The 24,181-nt window shown below is 49.2% G+C and overlaps 2 protein-coding genes across 5 annotated transcripts in view; one reads left to right on the top strand and one right to left on the bottom strand.

Annotated features, from left to right (window-relative positions):
* Ubiad1 (UbiA prenyltransferase domain containing 1) overlaps positions 1-7,290 on the bottom strand; it is a 28,064-nt gene extending 20,774 nt beyond the window's left edge. The window contains exon 1 of one of the 4 annotated variants that reach the window (XM_039110099.2): positions 2,082-3,803. In XM_039110099.2, coding sequence (XP_038966027.1) covers positions 2,082-2,610 — 529 coding nt within the window. In that variant the 5' untranslated portion in view covers positions 2,611-3,803. Of the gene's footprint in view, positions 1-1,979; positions 3,810-5,818 lie in introns of those variants that run through there. The other 3 variants (XM_063287833.1, NM_001107993.1, XM_039110098.2) reach the window with 3 other exon arrangements.
* Positions 7,291-7,497: 207 nt separating this feature from the next.
* The window catches only part of Mtor (mechanistic target of rapamycin kinase), a 109,454-nt gene continuing 92,770 nt past the window's right edge, over positions 7,498-24,181 (top strand). The window contains exons 1-12 of the mRNA NM_019906.2: positions 7,498-7,535; positions 11,039-11,214; positions 11,763-11,871; positions 12,513-12,745; positions 13,330-13,530; positions 14,119-14,253; positions 17,364-17,639; positions 17,722-17,830; positions 21,535-21,721; positions 22,469-22,597; positions 23,189-23,433; positions 23,860-24,075. Coding sequence (NP_063971.1) covers positions 11,053-11,214; positions 11,763-11,871; positions 12,513-12,745; positions 13,330-13,530; positions 14,119-14,253; positions 17,364-17,639; positions 17,722-17,830; positions 21,535-21,721; positions 22,469-22,597; positions 23,189-23,433; positions 23,860-24,075 — 2,002 coding nt within the window. The 5' untranslated portion in view covers positions 7,498-7,535; positions 11,039-11,052. The remainder of the gene's footprint in view (positions 7,536-11,038; positions 11,215-11,762; positions 11,872-12,512; positions 12,746-13,329; positions 13,531-14,118; positions 14,254-17,363; positions 17,640-17,721; positions 17,831-21,534; positions 21,722-22,468; positions 22,598-23,188; positions 23,434-23,859; positions 24,076-24,181) is intronic.

A 24,181-nucleotide genomic window follows, 5' to 3' on the forward strand; every position in this document is an offset into this window, starting at 1 on the left:
CCACGGCCTAGCTGCCTCAACTTTTTGAATTGCCCTAACTTTACACCTGGCTGCGGGCAACTACTGTCTTTTATTTTCCTCCCACTCCCTCAGTCTCCTTTATATGGGCCTCATCTTCCCTCCTCTTAGGCTGGAGGTCCTGTGCTCTTTACCAACACTCTCTCTAACCATCTGACCAACCCTATTTTATCTATAAGCCAATGATTTCCAAATATCTGTCTCTTTAGCCCAAGTCTCCTCCTTACCCCTGGCTGCTTTATCCAACTACCCTCTCCCATCTCCACTTGGAGCTCTAGCAGACATTAGGATGTCCAGAGTCGATCTGACTTCCCTCCAAGTCTTGCCTTTCTCCTCTGTGTGGCAGGACAACATCAACTGTACCCTTCCAGTGGCTCAGGCCAAACCTGATTGAGTCAAGCTTAATTCTGTGGTGTCTCTACCTAAGATCCAGTCCACTGGCCAACGCTGTCTACCTCCAAAGTCCATTCGGAACCTGGCTCACCTTCCTGTGGCCACCACCTCGATGCAAGCCACTGAACATCTTGCCTGGACTGCTCACGGCCTCTGACTTGGGCCTTTGTTTCCCACCCTTGTCCACCATGCTCATCTGTTAATCCCAGCCAGAGAGATTCTTTCAAACCATGACTCCATACTGCTGTTCACTGCCTTGCAATGGCTCCTGCGCCTCAGGGTAAAGACGTGCATGAGCCCAAAGGGCCTATACAGCCTGCAAGCCTGCCTACCCCTACCCAGACACGTCTTCCTCTCTTCTTCTACACCCCTGGACTGCTTCCCCCGTGCACACAGTGCATTTCTTCCTATTACGCAGGTGCTTTGGCCCTTGCGGCTCCCTTTACCTAGAGTTCTACTCGCAGGCATCCCATGACCAATTCCACCATCTCTCACTGCCATCATACCAATCAAACGACTTAAAGCAGTCACCTGTCCCCTTCTCTGCCCTGCGCCATGGCACTTACCACCTCTTACACCTGGTTACGCACTGCATCACACTTCAGTTAGTGAAGGACCAGACACACAATGGTCCCAAAAGACTGAAAGGGAAGATGGCAGAAAGACAGACTAAATGACGACGTTAGTAACTTACATAGTTGTCATACTATGCCTTCTTATTACGCATTGCCGTTTTTATTTTGAGTGGGTGCGTAAGAGTTTTGAGGACAGTTTTCATAAGTTGGTTCTCCCCTTCTAACCTATGAATCCTGGAGATCTAACTCAGGTCACCAGGCTCTGTGGTGGGGGCCATTATCTTATTTTGCCAGCCCACGCTATGGGTTTTTTTTTTTTTTTTTTTTGGTTGTTCTAAGAATTGTATTGATGTGTGTGTGCACATGTGTGCTGATGCCCGCCGAGGCTCCAGGAGGGTGTTGGATCTCATGAAGCTAAAGTTAAATGTTTGTCAGCATGGGTCCTGGGAACTGAACCTGGGTCCTCTATAAGAGCAATAATACACACACACACACACACACACACACACACACACACACACACACAGTTTTTTAGGTACAGTTGCCTTTGAGTTCCCATCTTTGGGGAAATCACAGGGATCAGCATATTGGACTGCAACAGATAAGCCTCAGCCTTTGAACTCCTTTGAGATCATGCCATCTCCCTTGCCAGGTAAGTATCAAGGTTTATTTATTTCTGTATTTTACGTATATGAATGCTCTGTTTGCAATGTATCCCGACATGCCAGAAGAGGGCATCAGATCCCATTTTAGTTGGTCGTGAGACACCATGTGTTTGCTAGGAAACTCAAGGCCTCTAAAAGAGCAGTCAGTGCTCTTAACTGTTCGGCCAACTGTAGGGGTATTTCCAGCTCCCTACCGTAAGAGATCTTAAAGGCTAAGCCGTGTCTTCAGTGGGTGAGTAATGTTCACTACCAAGCCAGAATCTTCACAACTTAAGGTTTCAAAGTACCCACAATACAGACAGTTTTGATCACCAGTCAAGCGGCCTACCTTAGTAAGGCGTCTTTGACACTTCTACAATTCCTACGGAAAGTGGCAGTTTCCAGTTCAGGCAACTGGGGACCTCAGAGCAGGAAACAGGCCGATTCTTACCTCCTGTGTAGAGAAAGGAGCCAGACAGGCCTCCAAAGTAGATGAGAGCCAAGTGCTCCAGTTTCAGGGTGGATAGGTAGTAGAGGTAAGCAGCACACACACAGCCCAAGGTGTAGAGGAAGACTCCAAATCGAACAACATCCTGGGGCTCCAAAATTCTGTCCACCAGAGTCCTGTCATCACTCTTTTTGTGGTCAATGCCCTTGGAAAAGTCATAGTAAGTGTTGACCAAATTGCCAGCCCCGTGCACAGCCAGGACGGCCACTGCACAACCCAACAACAGCCTGGGATCCAGGACACCCTGGGATCTGTAGGCCAAGGCACTGCCCAGGGCCACAGGAGTGAGTGAGGCACTGAAGCTCCAGGGTCTCAGGGCCAACACATAGGAGGCGCACTTCTGTCTCCAGGATCGTTCTGGAAGCCTGTCCTCCTCAGGCCAGTCGTTCCTCTGCTGGTCCGTGTCCCCGACCTGGGTCGTCTCTCCTGCCTGGATATTAATCTTCTCCCCCGGGGCCTGTACCGCAGCCATGGAAGCTACACGTGGCTAAACTCAATTCTAAAAGTGAGCCACTCACGGGAACCGCCCCGAGACGAAGATAGGCGGGACAGACTGGCCTGACCTTTGGTTCCGCCCCGGGGCAGGGTTTGGGGGGCGGTAAAAACTGGAGACAGCAACGAGGAGGCCATGCACCGTCACGGGGTCAGCGGCGCTGCCCGCTCACCTGTCACCTGAGCGAGACCTGTCTGGGGTCCCTTTCCCTGTGCCACAACTCAATAGCCGGCCTCGGCCCGCAACTTCCAGCGGGCCATCGGCGCCGCCATCTTGTGCGTCGGCCTCAGGAGGCCGGCCGGGAAACACAGGCCTGGGTGGGCAGGGCCGGGTGAAGGCCGGCGAGGGGCGTGATCAGAGAAGGGCGTGGTCAAAGGTCAGAGCGCGGGTTCTAAGAGCAAGCAAGTCACTGGAAAAAAACCTACTGTTTTAGCACTCCAAGAATTTCAGGGCGTGTCGCTTTGCGTTATACTGGGCAGGTTCACTTACTAAAATAAGAAATAAGACTCATTGTGAGGGAGAGATTACCCCCAATAAATCCTACTTTGGTCATAGTGTGCACATGCTGAGCTGGTGGTTCATCTCTGTGGTCCTACAAACTAACTTGGGAGATGACGACAGGAAGAGAATTCAAGGACAATCCCTTAATCCCTTATTAGATAGTGAGTTTGAGGTCAACCCAAGCTTCATGAGATTGTCTTTTTGTTTCTCAAGGCAAGGTTTTTCTGTGTAGCCCTGGCTGTCCTGGTGTCCCTCTGTACACCAGGCTGGCCTTGAACCCAGAGATAGCCTTCCTCTTGTCTCCTGAGAGCTAGGAGTAAAGGTGTATGCCACTACACCCTGCAAAAAGGAAATGGTGAAGAGGAAAGGGAAGAGGAATGGGAAGGAAATGGAGACGAGACGAGAGGAGAGACGGGAAGAAGAAAAAAGAAGGATTCATAAACAACGAGCTTGGAAAATGAAGTATGGTTACTATGTGATGGAATATGCATTTATAGCTGTAAAGAAGGAAAAGGAAGTTTTCTGTGTACTGAGATGTAAAGACCTACAAGATTTTTTTTGTTTTGTTTTTGGAGACAGGGCCAGGGCTGATGGCTCAGTGGCTAAGGTCACTGGGGTGCCCTTCCAAAGGAGCAGGGTTCGAGTCCTACCCCACCTAAGAGCTCACAACTCTTTGTATCTCCATTCCCAGGAGATCTGGCCCCTTCTTCTGGCCTCTAAAGGCACCAAGCCTGCATACATGCAAGATCACAGTAGATATACATGCAGGCAAGCCACCCATCGACATAAAATCCAGTAATAAAAAGACAGGGTACTTAGCCCAGGCTGTCTGGAAATTGGCAGTGTAGCCCATAATGACCTTGAAAGTCCGACCCAACCTTGAACTTCTTCCTGATTGCTGGTATTGCAAGCATCCACCCACACACGAGGTATTGTGTGTGGTGCTGGGGATTCCACACGCTAGGCAGATAATCTACCATCTCAACCCTACGCCTTGCAGGCTGTTGTGAAGTACCAGACACGGGAACTGAACCTGGGGCCTGTGAAAGAACACCAAGTACTCCACGAGTGAGCTTCCTCTCCACTACTTACTTTACATTTTACATTTTAATGTTACTTTGCTTCTTTAAACATTTCTTTGTTGGGGGTGTGGTGCACAAATGCTAAGTCGGAGGACCAGTCACAGGGCTGGGTTCTCCCCTTCCACCACCACGGCTCTGGGCTTTGAACTCAGGTCTTCAGGTTTGATGGCAAGTGCCTTTATCCCTGAGCTCCCTTGCTGGCCCTCTCTTACTTTTTTGACACAGCAGCAAATGTAGCCTGGAACTCAAGATCCTCCTGCCTCGGTTGTCTAAGCGCCAGGATTACAGATGTATAAATACTTGTTAACAAGGTATCCAATTAATTTCAAAATGTTTTTAAATTATAATATTGGTTTCTTATGCATCACACTGGAGAAATATCAAGTACACAGATATGTATGTATACATATATATATATATATATATATATGTATACACACACACACACACACACACACACACACACACACACACACTTGTGATTTTACTCTTTAAAAGGGGCTCAAGAAAAGACTCTCAGGACTGGTCTCTCCCTTTAACCTGATTTAGGAGGCAGTCCCTGGCAGCTCTTGGGTGTACCCTAACAAAATCAAATTTGCTTCAAATCGGTCTCGAAATTTCATAGTTGTCTCCTTTTCCCCCCGGCAGGATTAACAGGCCTCACTATGTAATATGTAACCCTGGCTGGCCTGGAACTCTTGAGATCCACTTGCTTCTGCCTCCTGAGAGCTGGGTCCTTGAATTGATTAAATACACAGACTGGAGGCGGGGAGCGTGTGTGTGTGTGTGTGTGTGTGTGTGTGTGTGTGTGTGTGTGTGTGTGCGCGCGCGTGCGCGTGTGTGCTGTGATCGGGCTGTAAAGTGAATTTAAAAAATTATTGAAAAAAAAAATGAAAAAAACACACTGTCGTTAGGCCAGGCACGGTGGCACACGCCTTTTAGCCCAGGCAAGAGGATCTCAGTGAGTTAGGGGCCAGCCTGGTTTCCATAGTGAGTTCCAGGACAGTCAGGGCTACCTAGTGAGACCAGGTGTCTCAAAAGACTGGAAAGAGAAACAATGTAAAATCAAGATGAGGCTGGGCATGGAGGTGAAAACCTGTAATCTCAGCTCAGATGAAGGGGCCGTGATGGGGGGTAGCGGGCCAGACAGAGGCGGGTCACAGCAGTCTGTATGAGGTCCTGAGAAATTCCTTTCCCCAAAGTCTGGCATTTAAACAAAAACCAGTATTCCCTTAGGAGCTTAAAGACAGGACCTACTTGCTAAAAAGAGTCTTATTCTGATTATCTCTGGCAAAAGGTGTGGCTGTCCATTAACATATGACTGAGGTGTGAAGTTAGCCTCCAGACTTCATCAGCCCCTCCTGGCAGCTCCCAGACTCCTTTTCTCCCAGGTACACATCCCATATAACCCTGGAGATCCATCCATCCACATCACATAAATCATCCACATGGCCACCCCCCACCCCACCCCCGCCAGCTTCTCTCTGCTTTCCCAAGAAACAGCCTTGGCAGTTTGAAATAAACTTTCCCCTTTTCCACCCATGGGGCAGCTTGTTTTGATTTCTTTGCTGCACCCAGTTCATTCCATTGGAAGCCAGCCTCACCTGGAACTCTACATAGCAAAGTTTTAGGGCAGTCAGGGATGTGTAGCAAGGCACTGTCTTTAAAAAAAAAAAAAAAGTTAGACATAGTGAAGAAAATGCAGTTTACAGAGGAACGCCTTATTTCAGGATAAATTACCTTAACCAAAAGTGACAAGGAAAAGGATTTAGGTCACCTGCCAATTTGGTTCCTTGGCCACCCATGAGCACCTATCTGGCACGTAGATATATTCTGAAATCTTATTTCTTCAACAATTCTTTTTACTGTACAACTAATAAGTGTGCCTTCCTCAAATCTCATTACATTTTAGTTGGCATTTCTCCAATTTAATATCTAGGAAGTGTATCAATGTCTTATAAAGCGTTGTCTAACTTGTACTTTGGGGCATTTTTCCTTTTTTAATTTTAAAACATTTAACATTTTTTAACTCATTGGAAATCTTTACCTTATTAGTATTTATCTGTATTATTATTAATAGCTTCACGTTTCTCTTAATATTAATGTATTTAATATTTCATTCAAATTCTTTTTTTTTTTTTTTTTGGGTTCTTTTTTTCGGAGCTGGGGACCTCTAGGAAGCCTTGCGCTTCCTAGGCAAGCGCTCTACCACTGAGCTAAATCCCCAACCCCTTCATTCAAATTCTTAACTCAAGCTTCTTAGGAATTTTCAGTGTGGAGTGAAACACTGATAAAAAATAAAGATGAAAATAAAAGATATGCTAATTTTTATTTGAAAACTTCTAATGATTGTCTGCGCACCACGTGTGCGACAGAGGCCAGAATAAGAGCATCAGGTTCCCCGGGACTAAAGATACAAGTAACTCTGAGTCACCATCTGAAAGCAGGTTTTCTGAAAAGGCAGTCAGTGCTCTTAAAAACTGAGCTATCTCTCTAGCCCAACCTTAAAATTTCTAATCCTCTAATCTCCACTTCCAGATTTCTGGAGTTGCAGGCGTGCGCTTAACACAGTGCTGGGGACTGAACCCACAACTTTCATGCTTATTGGGCAAGCACTATCGACTAATCTATCCCCAGCACAGGGTTTTTCTTTAAAATCTTTTATTTAAAGTAGTTCTTGGAGATCATCTTACTCGTGAGAATGGGCTCACAAGTAAGGCTATGTGGCGGCAGTGAGAGTAATTTTAAAAACTTGCAGTTTTACAAAGTAGAAAGCACGGGTCCCTCAGTGAACCGATTTTCAAGATATATCTTCTGCTGTAATTCGAGGACGTCGGACACCCAGCCCCTTCTCAGCATCCCGAACGCGATTCCTGATCTCTTCTCCCCAGGTCTTTCAACACGTCCTCAAGGTATCAAACAGTGGCTCCACACGGTCACAACGTGTATGGACCGGACTAGTAGTAGCGACGTACCGGATGTGTGTGTGTGGGGAAGTGACCGAAGTCAACTCACGACTGATTGGCTCTCCGGAATACTCCTTAGCCTCCTTTTGCTTGCCACTGGTTGCATGTTTTGTCTATTTGAACAATCCCCGCCCCCGAGAAGCCGGTCCCGAAGTTCCAATTCTTCACAATTATTGGTGGATGTTCCGCCCTATCTTCGTTCTCCGCCCTCTGATTGGTTGTAGGGCTTAAGAGCCCGCCCTCTTCACCTCCCGGGCCTAGAAGACAGCGGGGAAGGCGGGTGGTGAGGCTGGGGGCCTGAAGCGGCGGTACCGGCTCAGGCGGCGGTAGCTGAGGCGGTGGCCGAAGCCGCGCGGTGAGTCTGGGGCCTGGAGTCGAGCTCTTGCGGCTGGCGGGACGTCCAGACTCACGGCAATTGTGGGCCGTGCTGGGGGAGGCCCGGGAAGCCGCCTGTCTGGACCGTACAGCTCCCCAGCACCAGCCCCGCGCCCTCGGGAAGACCCCTAGGCCGGCGGATCTACTCCGGGCTTGCCCTGGCGCATTTAGATCTCTTTCACGGTCTCAGGACCTGGAACTGCGGACCCACCTACAGACGGTGGAGCCTGTCCCTGGGAGCTCCAGTTTTGGGATCAGCCCCCTACACTTCACCCTGGAGACTTACCAGGGACCCATACCTCCTCGCCCACGCAGGGTCGGCCTCAGGGTCACGCCCTCATTTCACGTTTTAACCTTTCAACTCGAATTCCCCTAAGGCTTCATCAGAACCTTTGGGATATGTGACTCAAATAGTTGCTTTGAATCCAGCCTGGGGCAGCTGGCTTGTGAGTAAACCTTCAAGTAACTGTCCAGTTACCATGATGAGAGTAGAAAGTCTAAGTCAGCCCCCTTCCCGCTGCCTCTCATGCGTACACACTCAGTAGTGGTTCCTCCCTAGAAAGGTCCAGTTCCTTTTCTAGTATTTTATTCTCTCAGCAGGGTAGCATTTGAAAGCTTTTTTAGCACTATTTACTTCTTGTGTTTTGTGTTTACCTTCCACCCCAGCATGACCTTGAATTTCTTGCCTCCACCTCAGTGCTTGGGCTTAAAGATGTGTGACATCATGCCCTGGTTATGCCATGGTGGGGATTGAACTCACAGTTCTGTGCATGTTAGACTGTGTCTTACAGATTCATTCAAAACCAGAGTGCTTCGGGAATTGTTTTGGTTTCTAGTATAATATGGCAGGATAGGTCTATGTTACTGTTAAGGCATAGTGGGCTGGCCACTTTATTGTGGCCCCCCGGATTATAAACTTATTGAGGGGACAAACAGCATATAATTGAAAAAATGAGTGATCTCGTTTAGCTCACAATTTAAGTGTGTTGCCACTTCCTCTGTTGTGTGTATGTGTTCGTTCTAGAACTGCCGTCCTAACCCAGTGAATGCCTCTTTCTCATATGTTTTGGCGCAGTACTTGTATATATCGTTTCGTATGCTTTAAATCATGCCTATCTTGCTTTTAATGCCAAACACCGTAAATGGTTGTTATACTGCATCGTAGAGCAAATAATGACAAGAAAAAGAAACCTGTTAACATTAAGCTCAAACTAAGGGTTTCCCCACATTATTTATTGATGGGGGTGCCATGCATGCTGTGGTGTGCACATTGAAGTCAAGACAAATTATAGGCGTTAGTTCTCTTCTTCACCTTGTTGGCCCCAGGGAGCAAACTTAGTCATCAGACTTAGCAGCAAGCTCCTTTCCTCAGCGAGGTATCCCTCCCATCCCCCAGTATGTTTCTACCACCCTCGGAAGACTCTACAGGTTCGGAACCCACGGTTGAGAAGAGCTAGCTAGTGCTTTGTGCAGATGTACCACGCTGTACAACAGCCTGTAGCCACATGTATGGTGAGGTAGGACCGATACAGATTGAGATAGCTGAATGCTAGATTTTGGTCTCAGAAAAGAAGATGAGGAAGATATCAAGATAAGTTTTTATATCCATAAAACATCAAAATGAGGTTTTGAATTATCGGGTCGAATACACTATATCAGTTTCACCTGTTTTCTCTTTTGACTATTAGAAAATTTAAAATTACATGGGGTGCTGAGCACTTAAGAGCCCAGTTGATTCCCAGTGCCTTGTCAGGCCGATCATACATGCCTGCGACTCCTGCTCCAGGGAACCCGATGTCCTCTTCTGCTCTTTGCAGGCGTCGGCACATACATGGCATACACTCACACACGCACACACATGCATACATAAGATAAAGTAACACAAAATTACTTACATGGCTTGTATGATATTTCTGTTGGGCAAGACTGCTGTCGACTAGTCAGCACACTCCTGCAAATGACAGTCTGAGGAAGGGAGAAATCTTATTTTAGCTTTCTCTCTACCGCCCTACTTCTGCTACCTGACTTTAGGCCACATCTACAGTAGTTAAAATAGCAGTGAAGAGCTGTGTGTTGCACTTCCAGAAACACTTTTAAACATGTAAGTCCTCACCTTAACCCATGAGTTAGGTACCCGTTCCTTCTATTGAGGTGCCATAGAAATTGAGGAATCTTAAGTGTCTCCCTTGAGGAATGTAGCTTGTCCTCAGGATTTGAGCCCAGGTAGTTTCTGGAGTCCCGTACCTGGCATGAATGAGTGGAAATCTGTGTTACGAATTAAGGCCACAGATAAATTCATTAGCATAGTTGAAGGATGAGGCTGAGGAGGAAGCTCAGTTTCTGTAGAATGCTCGAAGCATGCACGGAACCCAGCTTGGAATCCCAGCACCCTGGAAGTCCCAGCTCAGGGGTGGGAGCCAGTGGTTCCAGGCTGTGAGCTGTGGAGTGAGTTCAAGGTCATGCTGTGGATATAAGGCTGACTTTAAAAAAGAAAAAGATTGTCTAAAGGGGCCGGCAAGATGGCTAAGTAGGCAAAGGTGCTTGCTGCCAGGATTGACAGCCTGAGTTTTATCTCTGGGATCCACATGGGGGAAAGAGACAACTCCTGCAAGTTCTCTTCTCACCTCACCCGTGCTGTGTGTGTGAGTGTGTATAAACAAATCTAAATTTAAAATTTTTAATTTGAAAAAATATGTGTAAAAGTAACTTTTATTCACCCGTGTTAATTGTCTGTGTGGCTCACCGCCTCCATTTGCTGACCTTGGTCCAGTCCTGGAAGCTTCTGGCCTCCACACAATCTAATCTAGGCCTGAAATGTGTTCAGCCTCTGAGACTTGCTCCGAGTAAGCTCATCCTTTCTTCTTTCTGAGCGCTGGCTGGCTGAGTTCTTCTCCCAGCTGACTGATTCACTCTGGCTTCTCAGCCTCTCCTGAATCGCTCTGCTTGGCCTCGAACTAACTCTAGCAATCCGTTCTAATCTTCTGTCTCCTCATTCTGTCTTTACCTGTGTCTAGCTTGTTCTCTCTTCAGTCTGTTTCTGTGAATCTCCCTCTCCCTCTCCCTCTGTGCTGCTCTGCCCTCCCTCACTCCACTGCACTTTCTCCATGAACTCTACTGTATTCCTAGACTGTACTCTTCCTCCTGGACTGTCTTTCCCTAGAGTAGACTCCTTTTCCTCTCTTCTGGTGAGAGTTGGGCATATCTTATTCTGTCAGATCTTTCTTTGATTTGTTACTTTAATCTGTCTTTCAATTAGTTTGACATCACTCTCAAACTAACTTACCCTTCATTGTTTAGAGTTAAAGTACTCACTTTAGTACTTTAAAAGTACTCACTTCAAGTAAAGTAGAAGTACGAACTACTGAGGGTGTGTCTGTATTCCAGCCCGAGGGATTAAAGGTGTGTGCTAAAGGCTGAGCTACACCATAACTAGAAACAGGTTCAAATAGCCTGTAAAAAATTGAAAGATGTTCTTCCCCAAAGAACCTCAGGGCAAGATGCTTGGGACAGGCCCTGCCACGGCCACCGCCGGTGCCGCCACATCTAGCAACGTGAGCGTTCTGCAGCAGTTCGCCAGTGGGCTGAAGAGCCGGAATGAGGAGACCAGGGCCAAAGCAGCCAAGGAGCTCCAGCACTATGTCACCATGGAACTTCGAGAGGTTGGTCTGTGGTGCTTCGGGGCCGGTCCTGGGGGATCGTGGCTGGTGTGCCACCTCTGGTTTAGGTCGCCACTGAGGCCCAGCATTTGAGAGGACACTAGCTTCCAGGTCCGTGGAGGGTGCAGGTTCCTTTGCAAGGACTGCACATTTCTGTAACATGTTCTGGTCTCAGGTCAGCTGTTTATTTTGTATGATTTCTTTCCTATCACCAGCCCCTTGGTTCTCTGTCTCTGACAGTGGTTGGGGTGGATCTGGAGAGTTGATAAGTCTGAAACTTTCCAAACAGACCATAGTTGAGGTCAGAGATACTGACCTGTGTGCCCCTGGTGTTAGGGTGATTTTAAGACAAGCTCTTTTCTGCTGTAGAGTAGAGAATCAGTGAGCTGTTGTTAAATAAGCAGGAGTCATGTGATCAGCTGCCTTTCACTTTAAGGCTGTGGAAATGGGCTATAACCTTGTCTTTGGTTTGAACTGTGCCTGCCCCCTCTCCATCCGAATCTTCATCCCTACAAATACACAAATCTGTCTGTGCACATCTTCCCCTGCAGATGAGTCAGGAGGAGTCTACTCGCTTCTATGACCAGCTGAACCATCACATTTTTGAACTGGTTTCCAGCTCAGACGCCAATGAGAGGAAGGGTGGCATCTTGGCCATTGGTAAGGACAGCCTCTGGTAGCAGCACCTGTAAGGACACTGGACAAATCAACTTGGTGCTTACTGTACTCTGTCTGCGCTTGCTAAAGAGTAGCAGTATCTGTTCATCTATAGTTTCAAAGAGTTTTAAGGCACCCATAGACAGGGTGCAAGTAGACAAGTACTAATTCTAGCAGAAGTCCTGGGACACACGCAAAGTGCGCTGTTACGTGTGACAACTGAGTCTCAGAACTGGTGACCTCTGTGGCCAATTTGCCAGGGGCGAGACTAGAAGCCAGCTCCTCATTCTTCTGCCCTAGGTGGCCTTCGGCAGGTCTGATCACAGTAGAGCAGGGTTTGGCACAGTGGGGTTCATGGATGCAAAAGTAGAAATGCCCTGTTTGCCCAAGGGCTGGCCGCTGGTCCTGTGAATTGCCATTCAGCCTTAAGGATAAGATGTACAGATAGGTTAGAATGAGATCATTTTGATTGACATATACAGTTCCAGAACAAAAATCCAGTCTGCTGGTTTGAATGAAAACCTGCCTTCTTCCATGTAGAAACGTACTGAGAGCAGAGTAGGGCCTCACTCACCCGTCCGCGTGCAGCTCCGGCCACATGCATTTCAGAACACGCCACATGGTCACCTCTGCTTCTTTTCTAGCCAGCCTCATTGGAGTGGAAGGTGGGAATTCCACCAGGATTGGCAGATTTGCCAACTACCTTCGGAACCTCCTCCCCTCAAGTGATCCAGTTGTCATGGAGATGGCATCCAAGGCCATTGGCCGCCTTGCAATGGCAGGGGACACTTTCACTGCTGAGTATGTGGAGTTTGAAGTGAAGCGAGCCTTGGAGTGGCTGGGTGCTGACCGAAATGAGGGCCGGAGACATGCAGCTGTGAGTTCCCACAGGGCTGAGCCCAGCCAGGGCGAGGAGCAGCGCCCCCGTCCCCCTAACTCTACCCCCAACCCCACCCCCGCCGTGTGTGGAGCTTGTCCTGGGAAAAGGGCTCCAGACTGGAGGTGGAGAAAAGCCCTGGCAGGGGGGCCCAGGATAGAGCTCTCCCAGCTGCTCCCCAGGTTAAGGAAGGAGCATCCACCCTGGTTAACGGCTCTGTCAGTCACAACTTTGTAGCTTGGCTGCCTTAACTGAAGACACCAGTCTTCTCTGACATGAAAATATTAACAAAATTGAACATCATGTTTTTGCCCAGTAGCTATTTATTGACTACCTAATGGCAGGCATGGTTCTCGACTTGTTGGTTTGCTGTTAAAGTGTCAAATTCCTGTGGGTCCTGAGTGGGTTTAGATGGCGCCAGCATTCTGCGCTGAGCACTGAGGTGCTTGGTCGGTCTTCCTTTGCCTCTCCTGGCACCAGACTTTTTTTTTCCTTGTAGGGAGATGCTCTAGGATGACAGGGAGTATCCTGAGAGAACAAGAGTCCTGGTAGGAGTAAGAGTTCTGTTTGCCCTTCTCTCCCAGGTCCTCGTTCTCCGTGAGCTGGCCATCAGCGTCCCCACCTTCTTCTTCCAGCAAGTTCAGCCCTTCTTTGACAACATTTTTGTGGCTGTGTGGGACCCCAAGCAGGCCATCCGTGAAGGAGCTGTGGCTGCCCTTCGTGCCTGTCTGATTCTTACCACGCAGCGGGAGCCGAAGGAGATGCAGAAGCCTCAGTGGTACAGGGTGAGGAGATGACTCCACAGTAGCTGCGAGCAAAGCACTTTAGTAGTCACACCATTATTTTATGCATCCCCAAGAATAGAAGTGTGTCAGTCAGAGGCTGTGTCGGCACACCTCTATAATCCAGCATTTGGGAAGCTGGAGCAAGAAGCTTCTTATCAGTGGTTGTCAAAAGACAGGAGTGGGTGTTTCTGAATCAGTAACCTGGTTGCCACTAATGTCCAGAGGCCAGTTCCTCTGCTCCAGTGCCCTGAGTCTGTGCTGATGGCTGCTGCCAATGAAATGTATGTCACAGAAAGAGTCCTAAATATGGCAACAAGACACCTGCCCTCCCTTCTTGCCTTTGCTGTGTGACATTTGACACATTGCTTAATTTCTTTATGTTTTATGTGGCTGTCAAGCAGAGGTGGTAGTGGCATTTGCCTCAGAGGTGGTATGTTGTAAGCATTAGAGCTAGGTTAAACAAAAGTCAGTATTAATGTTGGCACGAGGCACCAACAGGCACTGGGTGAACCAAACCTCTGGGTAGAGGAGGCGAGCCTGTGTTTTCTACTTCAAACACTAGCTAATAGAAGCATTCTCTATACTTAGCACACATTTGAAGAAGCAGAGAAAGGTTTTGATGAGACCCTGGCCAAAGAGAAGGGTATGAACCGAGATGATCGAATCCACGGGGCCTTGCTGATCCTCAACGAGCTCGTCCGAATCAGCAGCATGGAGGGAGAGGTGAGAAACTGCGTCTGGGGGCCCAGGCTCCTGTGCCTGCTATTAGCAGGCAAGGAAGGCCCTTGTGCTCATGCGTTATGGATTCCTGACACTCTGGCGGTTTATGGGAACAAGTATGTGGAGAGGTGGGAATGAAGTCAGGGAGTTAGGTGTTGTTTAGTCAGCTTAAAGGTGGGGATTTGCAGCCTTTGAGAGAACACAAGAAGGGCTGAGCCCACACTGGCCTGAATGCACAAAAGAGAAACAGCACTGGATGTCTCTTTGTCTTTATGTGAAGCCATTATGAGGTCCTTAAGCCAACGTGGGCCATTAGAGCAGGCCAGTGTCACCCAGGAGCAGGCAGGCTGCAGCATCTGACTTCTGTTGTTGGCTATGAGCAACCCATGTGTCCATAGCACAGGGTTGGTGATGGAGCTCTGAGCAGCACCAGGGCCTCTTGATCAGTTAGGCTCCTGTAGCTGAGGTCACATTCTGGTGGCTGCCACAGGAGGCCCATGGAATAGTCTGGCTGGCTTCAGTTAGAGGTGGTGAACACAGATACTGAGGAGACAGGATTCAGGAGATGTTGGAAGAAAACCTCATCTGTGAGACTTCCTGTGCGGATCTGTTGTGGAAGTTCACCCCTGGCTTCCCTGACTTACTAGACAGTGGTTGGTTAGTAATGGCTGTGCCTGTGTCAGGACAGCACATGGAGGGAGTAAGTGTGGGCGTTTGGCTCCACTTGTGTCTGCTGTGTGACTCACAAGCTGCCTGCTCCTCCCTTTCACAGCACTCTTCCCCATTTTCCTGGACTTGAGATGTTTCTAAATGCCTGATACCTGGTGGGCATGATGTAAGTGGTAGCATTCTGAAATTGTGCTCACCCAGTTCTATGGCAGTCCACATAGTTCTGGGTCTTCGTTTCCTTCTAGTGAAACAAGAATGTCACCTAACACATAAAGATGTTGGCACTAAGCGACATGGTTCTCACAGAGGTGCTTTGTGAATTATAAGGAACCTTCAAAAACACAGAGATGATAGCGTCATGCTGTGTCCTCTTACCCAGCAGGCACTGGTGCAGAACCTGGTGTGTAGGAGCCGCAGAGAACCCAAAGAGCTAGAACACAGAGCCCCGAACAGGACGGCTCACATTCTAGAGAGACAGGCAGAGCCCATGTAAATAGAAGTGCACTGTGCTGAGCTGTGTATGGTGCTGTGTGCTGTGGAGACAGTAACACAACACTGTGGAGTGGAGGGAGACCAGTGGGGGTGTGAACACGGCTGTGAGGGAGGTAAGCAGAAAGCCACAGCAGTGTGCAGGGGAGAAAGCACTCTAGGCAGCAGGTGGACCAGTGTGCGCTGCCACGCATGGCAGGCAGGTGCTGCTCCAGGAGAGTGGCACGAATGCTCTGCACCCGAGCAGACGAGCAGAAGCTACGGGAACATCTGGTCTCGGGGCAGGAGCTCTCTCTCAGGGTGTGCGAGGTCACTGAGTCCATCTACCTGTGTGGAGGTGAGCACATTGACGGATGGAAGTGAGGAAGCTAGAGGTTAATGTTGGGTGTCTGTATCGCTCTGCACTTTTTACAACTCTCACTGAGCCGAGAGCTCAGCAGTTCAGCAAGACTAGCTGTCCAGTGATCTGGGGCTCCTGTTGTGACCTCCCCAGCAGGAGGAGTACAGCCGCGTGCAGCCACGCCCAGCTTGCTCTGTGGGCGCTGGGCATCTGAGCTCAGGTCCTCTTGCCTGTGCAGTAAGCACTTTACTGACTGAGCCATCTGTTTCCCCAACCCTTAGGCATGGCTTTTGACTGATGTGAGTCTCTGTGTTGACCAGGGATTATTAGAGGGTCAAGGGCTGAAGCTCAAGTCCCACTAGGAGGGAACTGCAGAGCCAGCACGTGGCTCCCTCAGCAGGTAAAAGACTTGACAAGCCTGACAGCCTGAGTTCAGTCCCCAGGACCTGGAGAACCAACTCCCACGGCTCTCCGTTACCCCCCTCCCCCCCCCACACACACAGACTAACAGAACCTGTTTAAAGAGGGGACACGGCCATATTGGCATGGATTCTTGCAGCCGTCCGTGAGGTTGTTGATGTGCGAGTAGCTGGGTTCTGAATTTGGGATTTGGGATAGACTGGAAGGAAGAGAAGCCAGAGTACCTGGATTTGTAACTGGGAGAATGGAGTTGCTTTGTGCTAAGATACGGACACAGGGTGAGCAGAGTGGTATCTGAGTGTGTTAGTCTAAGGTGCTTCTTGGCACTTGAGTGACTGACCTGAGTGACCTACTGGGTAGTTTGGGGAGAGATCAGGTTAAGAGAAATGAATGTGGGGGAGGCCACTAATTCAAGTCATGAGACTGGACGAGAACCATGCATGACCTACCTGGTATAGAGGGAAAGAGGTGGGGTCTGGGATCCTGAGTTGAGAAATGAGGCGCAGTTGGGAAGGAGGGGAGCAGGACAAAGTGTGGGGCTCATGCCAGAGATCACAGCCTACAAGATGCTTCATAGTCTGGTGAGATGAGGACTCAGGTGAGCCTTGGAGCCTTGCTGGAAACGAAAGGCTCTGTGCCAAGCAGGACTGAGGACCATTGGAGGATGAGCCGGTGGGGCCCTTCAGCAGCAGAGAGACCAGCACTGCCGGCACCTTGTTCCACACTGGCCCGGGACGAGCATTCTGAGAAAATGATTTGCCTGAGTTTCTACTCAGCTTCAGGGAAAGAAGCTTGAATGTTTTAGCAGGGTGCCAGCATGTAGCCACCTTCACTCGAAGAGCCCATAGTCTCAGCGGTTTGCAGTTCAGTCTTCCTGAGCATGTTGGCAGATGCCTGGTGGTAGGAGCTCCAGGAAGGCAGCATGCTCGACTTTCTTATTCAAGAAAGGTGGACTTCGTTTACCTTATTACCTTGCTCATTAAAAAGTGGTCTTCTGCCTACATTGGAGCGGGACCCAGTCTTCTGCAAGGCTCTAGAAAAATAGTAGTCCAGATGAAGAGTGGCTCCTCCAGTGTGAGGTAGGGGCTCCTCAGGGTTGGGCAGGTGGATTGCTCTGCAGACTCACTGTGCCCAGGGTAAGGCCTCTCAGAAGCAAAAGTGACTGTTTCTTTCTCTCCTCCTTGCGCGTCTGTAGCGTCTGAGAGAGGAGATGGAGGAAATCACCCAGCAGCAGCTGGTACATGACAAGTACTGCAAAGACCTAATGGGCTTTGGGACAAAGCCTCGGCACATCACTCCCTTCACCAGCTTCCAGGCTGTGCAGCCCCAGCAGTCAAACGCCTTGGTGGGACTGCTGGGGTACAGCTCCCACCAAGGCCTAATGGGGTTTGGGGCTTCCCCCAGCCCTACAAAGTCCACTCTGGTGGAAAGCCGTTGTTGCAGAGACTTGATGGAAGAGAAATTTGATCAGGTAAATGGCAAAGGGCCGTCCTTCTTCCTCCCAAGCCCACACCTCCCTCTCCTCTGCCAACCCTGTATCCTTGCTCTCTCAGGTGTGCCAGTGGGTGCTGAAATGTAGGAGCAGCAAGAACTCACTGATCCAAATGACAATCCTTAATCTGTTGCCCCGCTTGGCTGCATTCCGACCGTCTGCCTTCACAGGTAAGGCTGTCCTCTGAAGACATTCCCTCTCAAAGATTCTCAAACAGGGACAGAAGCGGTGGTCCCAGAGTCAGGTCTGCGTCTACTTGAAGCAATGCCGACATAGAGCTAGTCTCTGGTGGCTTTGCCTCCTGTCCAGTTTCTCCATTTCCTAGTAAGAGACCTAGTACCAGTGAAAATGTGGGGTAAGAGTCAGGCACGGTGGCACACATGTAAAATTCCAGCCTCTGGAGGCAGAGGCAGAAGAATGAAGAGTTCAGTGCTGTCCTTGGTTACATAGCAAGTTTAAGGTCTGTCTGGACCACATGAAACAGTCTCAGAAAATAGCAAAGATAAATCCGTGTACAGTGGAGGGTCAGTTCTAGGCCAGCCATCGTGTGTGGACACCAGCGTAGTTTTTTGTGCTGTGCAATGGCTCATATTCATGTCATTCGCCTTGGGAGGCTGAGAGCTGTCCAAAGCTTACAGCCAGCCCCGGCCTCAAGACAGGGGCACTTCAGGTCCATACGTCATAGTGCGGTCTGGGGTAGAGTGGGGTTAGTGACCTGCTTTCCCCCATGGTGACTGATCAAGCATCCTCAACACCTGTAAGGAAGAGGAGAGAGGGTGAGTTAGAGGCAGGCTCTACGGGTGATGGACGGTGAGTTCCCTTGTGCTGTGCTGCCTCAGTGGTCACTGAATTGATGGCTGTCTGGTCTGGGAGCACAGTTATAGGCCTTCCCATGAGGCCTTCCTGACTGTTGTGGCTAGAGACATTTTTTTCCTTTCCATCACAGTCCTCAGCTTTGGTGACAGACCTGGAGTGAATCCTGCCAGTCCATTACTGAAGTGTGGGACAGATTGTTTTTTCTTTCCTTCCCTTTTCCTTTTAAAGATTTTTAATATATTAAAGGCAGGTTTGGGGCTGGAGAGATGGCTCAGAGGTTAACAGCACTGTCTGCTCTTCCAGAGGTCCTGAGTTCAATTCCCTGCAACCACATGGTGGCTCACAACCATCTGTAATCAGGTCTGGTGCCCTCTTCTGGCCTGCAGGTGTACATGCAGGCAGAAAGCTGTATGATGTATACATAATAAATAAATAAATGTAAAAAAAAAAAAAAAAAAAAAAAAAAAGGCAGGTTTATTGGAAGCTACTCTCGGGCAAGTGAGTTCACTGGCCCCAAGGACCGAGGTCAGGAAAGTCGCCCTGGGGAAGTGGGGACCTAGGGGGAGGGAGAAAGAGAGTGCAGAGAGAGAAGAGAAGGAGAGAGAGGGACAGGTTATTGACCCTTGTGGGTCTCCACTTCTTGACTAATGTCCCTCCCTAGCCTCCTACTGGGTAAGAGTGAGACCTTGTCTCAAAGGTCTCTGTACTTCACTGTGGCATGCTGCCTGTGTTTAGTGAGCTTTCAAAACCAAGTAAGGACTAGTGCTGTACAGCGAAAGTCAGCCTGACCTTCAGCATGTGTTGTTTCCTGCATGGATTCTGGGTACCACCCAGGCCAAGGGAATCTGTGAGGAAGTCTAGGTGGTGAGGTGTGAAGCAGGCTGGGCTAACAAGTGCAGTGAATCTGGGGAGGTGGTGAGGTGTGAAGCAGGCTGGGCTAACAAGTGCAGTGAATCTGGGGAGGTGGTGAGGTGTGAAGCAGGCTGGGCTAACAAGTGCAGTGAATCTGGGGAGGTGGTGAGGTGTGAAGCAGGCTGGGCTAACAAGTGCAGTGAATCTGGGGAGGTGGTGAGGTGTGAAGCAGGCTGGGCTAACAAGTGCAGTGTGTGGTTAAGGACCAAATGGGTACATAGACTTGCTAAACCAAAAAAAAGGAAGAATGAAGATCAGCCGTAAGTTCTGAAATTTCCCTCCTGCCGGCCTGGCCCCAGCAGCTCCTCTCTTCCCAATGACCAGCCACGCCTCTGGGCAGCAGAGCTCTACGTTGTCGTGGGTTGAAAGTCTCTGGTTCAAAAGCAACTTAACAAGTAGGTCAAATTTGATCAAAATCTGGCATGCTGTAGAAGCATACTGGGTGTGCTCAGGGGCTGCCTAGCAGCGGAGTACGAAGACAGAGGCTCTGTGTACAGTCTTTTGATGTGGGTTGTTGCTTTGTTAAACAGCACATTAGAGTACATCAGGGAAACTCAGTCTGGAGACTCACCATGATTGTGTACCTCTGTGCTGAAGTGCACGTTACTAAAACTCAGTGTGGAAGTCTTCACCTGAACTTCCCAAAGGTGGGGGCTCTGGGAGCAGCAAAAATACCCCTCAGACGAAGCCTAAAGAGCAGACACTGGGCGTAGCACAGATGCACCAGGGCGTTACCCGCAGGGACTGAGATGGTAGGGATAGTAGACATGTCGCCACGCCTGAGGGCCAGCCTCAGTGACCGAGAAGGAGCCAGAGACAACAGTCAGGAAAGTCCTTTGACCGGGGCAGGAGAAAATAGAAGAAAAACAAAAAACAGTTCCAGCTCCCAGTGCCAGGAGCCCCTGCTCTTGCGTGCTGCTGATGTAAACATGTGGAGATGCAGCTGTGCTGTCCAGGTTGCAGACTGAGTCTTACTCTAGTGTATCGGCGGGAACAATCTCCAGGTAACCAACAGTGGAGAGATTGCCAGGCCTAGGCGGAATGGAATGGCCTGTTATATGTAATATTTAATACCACTTTCAATGTCATTATATTGTAAAATAATTTAGATTAATCTCTTTGTTTTAGAAACAAGATTTATGCTTTATCTACTTTGGATTTTGGAATTTAAAAAACGTATTTTATGTATCCAGGTGTTTTTGCATGCATGTATGTCTGTGCACCACATGAGTGCCTAGTACCTGTGTCCTTACCTCACCAGCCCCTTAGCTTTTTATTTATTTATTTTTTCTTTTATTTATATTTTATTTTTTATTTTTTTGGGTGTGTGTTGGGGTTTGCAGGGGAGCTCATCTTGTAAATCTGGCTGGCTGACCAAGAACTTTATATAGACCAGGCTGGCCTTGAACTCACAGAAATCCACCATGCTCTACCTCTCAAGTGCTGACCCCTTAATAGTTTTTGAAGAAGAACATGCACTTTCCCCAGAGTAATACTAATGGAGGGTCCAGCGAGTTGGTTCAGCAGAAAAGATGCTTGCCACCAACCCTGGTGACCTGAGTTTTACCCCTGAACCCACAAAGTACAAGGAAAGAACTCATTCACAAGTTGTCTGCCGGCTTCCACATGCACATTGGCAAGAACCTCAACACACTTAAACCCCAGACAAATCTAATTACTAAAGAATTAGACTAAGAGGGGCAGCTGTATGGTACTTTTCCAAAAGACAGACCTGAGGAGTGATCACTAAGCTAAAAATCTTATAAAGTCCATCCTTTAAAGCTGAGTGTGGTTGCACACACCTTCAAACCCAGCATTTAGCAAGTGGGTCTTAGTGAGTTTGAGGCCAACCTGGTCTACAAAGCAAGTTCCAAGACAGCCAGAGCTGCTACATAGAGAAACCCTGTCTCAAACAAACAAAAACCCTCCTTTAAATTCTTAGCGTTCTCTTTTTTTTTTTTTTTTTTTTTTTTCCTTTTTTCTCTTTTTCGGAGCTGGGGACTGAACCCAGGGCCTTGCGGTTGCTAGGCAAGCGCTCTACCACTGAGCTAAATCCCCAGCCCCTCTTAGCGTTCTCCTGTTAGGTGCCTTACATTTGAGTGCTGGGTAGGAACTCTGACCTTGGCCATGTGTTCTTGTCTACCAGATACCCAGTACCTGCAAGACACCATGAACCATGTCCTGAGCTGTGTCAAGAAGGAAAAGGAACGGACCGCAGCGTTCCAGGCCCTAGGGCTGCTTTCTGTGGCGGTGAGGTCCGAGTTTAAGGTCTACCTGCCCCGAGTACTTGACATCATCCGAGCAGCCCTGCCTCCAAAGGACTTTGCCCACAAGTGAGCATCTCTGTAGGATTTCACTGCAATTGCGCGAGTGGAGAGTAAGCACAGTGCCTCCTCACCTGAGTTCAGGCTCTTCCGGAACTACGACTGGCTATTTAGAAAGATAGATTACCTTGAGAATATGTTGGAGACCAGTGCGTTCTCCAGGCTGGCTCTGTTCTCCGACGTTCAAGTCTTCTGTTGATAGAGGAGTCCCTTGTGGAGGAATCCCTGACCAGATGCTCATCTTCTTCCTTAGCTCTAATGTGTAACAAGTCACTCCACCACTGAATAAAATACAGCACAGCCTGTGGCAGATAGAGAGGCCCAGGTGGTCCTGGGGAGTCGGTGTCAACAGCCTTGAGCTTCTATGTTTCTGTGTATGCTGTTAGCAAGGGTTGCTCTGGTGGGTACAGATGCCACCATCCTGAAACCCCACACTCTCGATATAGGGAGGGCACCTGTACATTACCCTCTGGTTTCTGATGAACACTCAGTTTGCTTCCCAACATTTACTGGGGTGCCTCTTCCTGAACTTAGAAAGAGCCCTTCCACAAGATCCATTACTGCCATCTGCTGGAGCAGTCTTTTAAATACGTGCACGCCATGGTGATGGGCTGGATCCTGTAGAATTTTGCAGTAATCTTCACATTTACTTGTGGCCAGCCCTCCCTAATAACTCCCCTCCTGGCCCCAAAGTAGCTTAGAAGTGGGACATTTTGATGTTGTTATGTCTAACGATGGCATTCCATTTCTTTGCAGGAGGCAGAAAACTGTGCAGGTGGATGCCACAGTGTTCACGTGCATCAGCATGCTGGCGCGGGCCATGGGGCCAGGCATCCAGCAGGACATCAAGGAGCTGCTGGAGCCCATGTTGGCAGTGGGCCTGAGGTGTGTGCCAGAGGCCTGTGGCCACCCAGCTTCAGTGATGGGTCTGACTTAGAAGAGAGGGGGAGGCAGGTTATTTGTGTATTAAATTAGATAGGCAGGCTAGCTCAGGCTAAACACACAAATCAGCTATGGATCCCAGTTTCATCACTCCTGTGACTCCTGTGTGATCTTACCTAAGCCAGTGCTCAGTGCCTCAGCTCTCTCATCTGAGAAAGAACAGTGTATGCTGTGTGGGATAGTTGTGGGGATTAAGTGAGAGCCCTTACTTAGCACAAGGCCTGGCATAAAGGGAGTAATTGGTAAGTGTGCATGGCTACTTTTGCTAAATGTTAATCCTGGGAAGTCTGGTTAGCTTCCCAAATCTTCATTCCCTCCCTGGCAGAATAAGGAGGCTGCTCTCCTTCTGCTTCTGGTTCTGAGACTGTCTCTGGTGGCAGACCTGCATTGTAGAAGGTCTCTCTGCTGAAAACTTGAGGAGCTTAAGCAGTGACAGGGCTCAGTCCTCTTGTCTGTGGCAGACAGTGATGCCCAAGCTGCTACTGACAGACTGCCACACCCTGGCCGAGTAGTTACTGGTTTCTGTCTCCCCAGCCCTGCGCTCACTGCTGTGCTCTATGACCTGAGCCGGCAGATTCCGCAGCTGAAGAAAGATATTCAGGACGGGCTTCTGAAGATGCTGTCCCTGGTCCTTATGCACAAACCCCTGCGGCACCCGGGCATGCCCAAAGGCCTGGCCCACCAGCTGGCCTCCCCAGGTCTTACCACCCTCCCTGAGGCCAGCGACGTGGCCAGCATCACTCTTGCCCTTCGAACTCTCGGCAGCTTTGAATTTGAAGGTAAGAAGTTCCCATGGCTCTTGCCGAGCTGTCCAGGGATGTAGTGGACCTGAGAAAGGGAGGAAGGCACCTAGATGTGGATCTGTACAGTCTTCATGACTGGGCACTAGACTCAACTCATAGTGGCCTCTCCTTCCCAGGCTCTCCTGCCTCTGCTTTATCTCCTGCGTTTGGGGCAGATAGTGTTAAAAAGCATGTTTTGCTTTGGGAAACCAACACATCAGAGGTGGAGAGTCAGGCTGGCACTCTGCCCCTCCTTGTTGTCCCACTGACCCACAGCCAGGAGGGGGTGTACTGCTTTAGAATGTCTGGCAGGGGTTTCTGGATGTCCCACTCCTGTGATCGTGTGGTGCTCTGGTCAGCTAAGTTTGGAGTCCTGTCCCAGACAGCGGCGTTCAGTCCTCTCCCCTTTTCCTTTGCGCCTAGGCCACTCTCTGACCCAGTTCGTCCGACACTGCGCAGATCATTTCCTGAACAGTGAGCACAAGGAGATCCGCATGGAAGCAGCCCGCACCTGCTCCCGCCTGCTCACACCCTCCATCCACCTCATCAGCGGCCATGCCCATGTGGTTAGCCAGACCGCAGTGCAAGTGGTAGCAGATGTGCTCAGCAAGCTGCTTGTGGTCGGCATAACAGATCCTGGTAAATCCTGTGACAGGGCAGTCCTGAGGGATCCTGGCGCTTGAGGTGTTTGCATGGTCTGTGGAGATCACCAACATTAATAATTTCATATTTAGCCATATGTCTG

This window comes from Rattus norvegicus, chromosome 5 (genome assembly GCF_036323735.1).
Source record: "Rattus norvegicus strain BN/NHsdMcwi chromosome 5, GRCr8, whole genome shotgun sequence".
Taxonomy (NCBI): domain Eukaryota; kingdom Metazoa; phylum Chordata; class Mammalia; order Rodentia; family Muridae; genus Rattus; species Rattus norvegicus.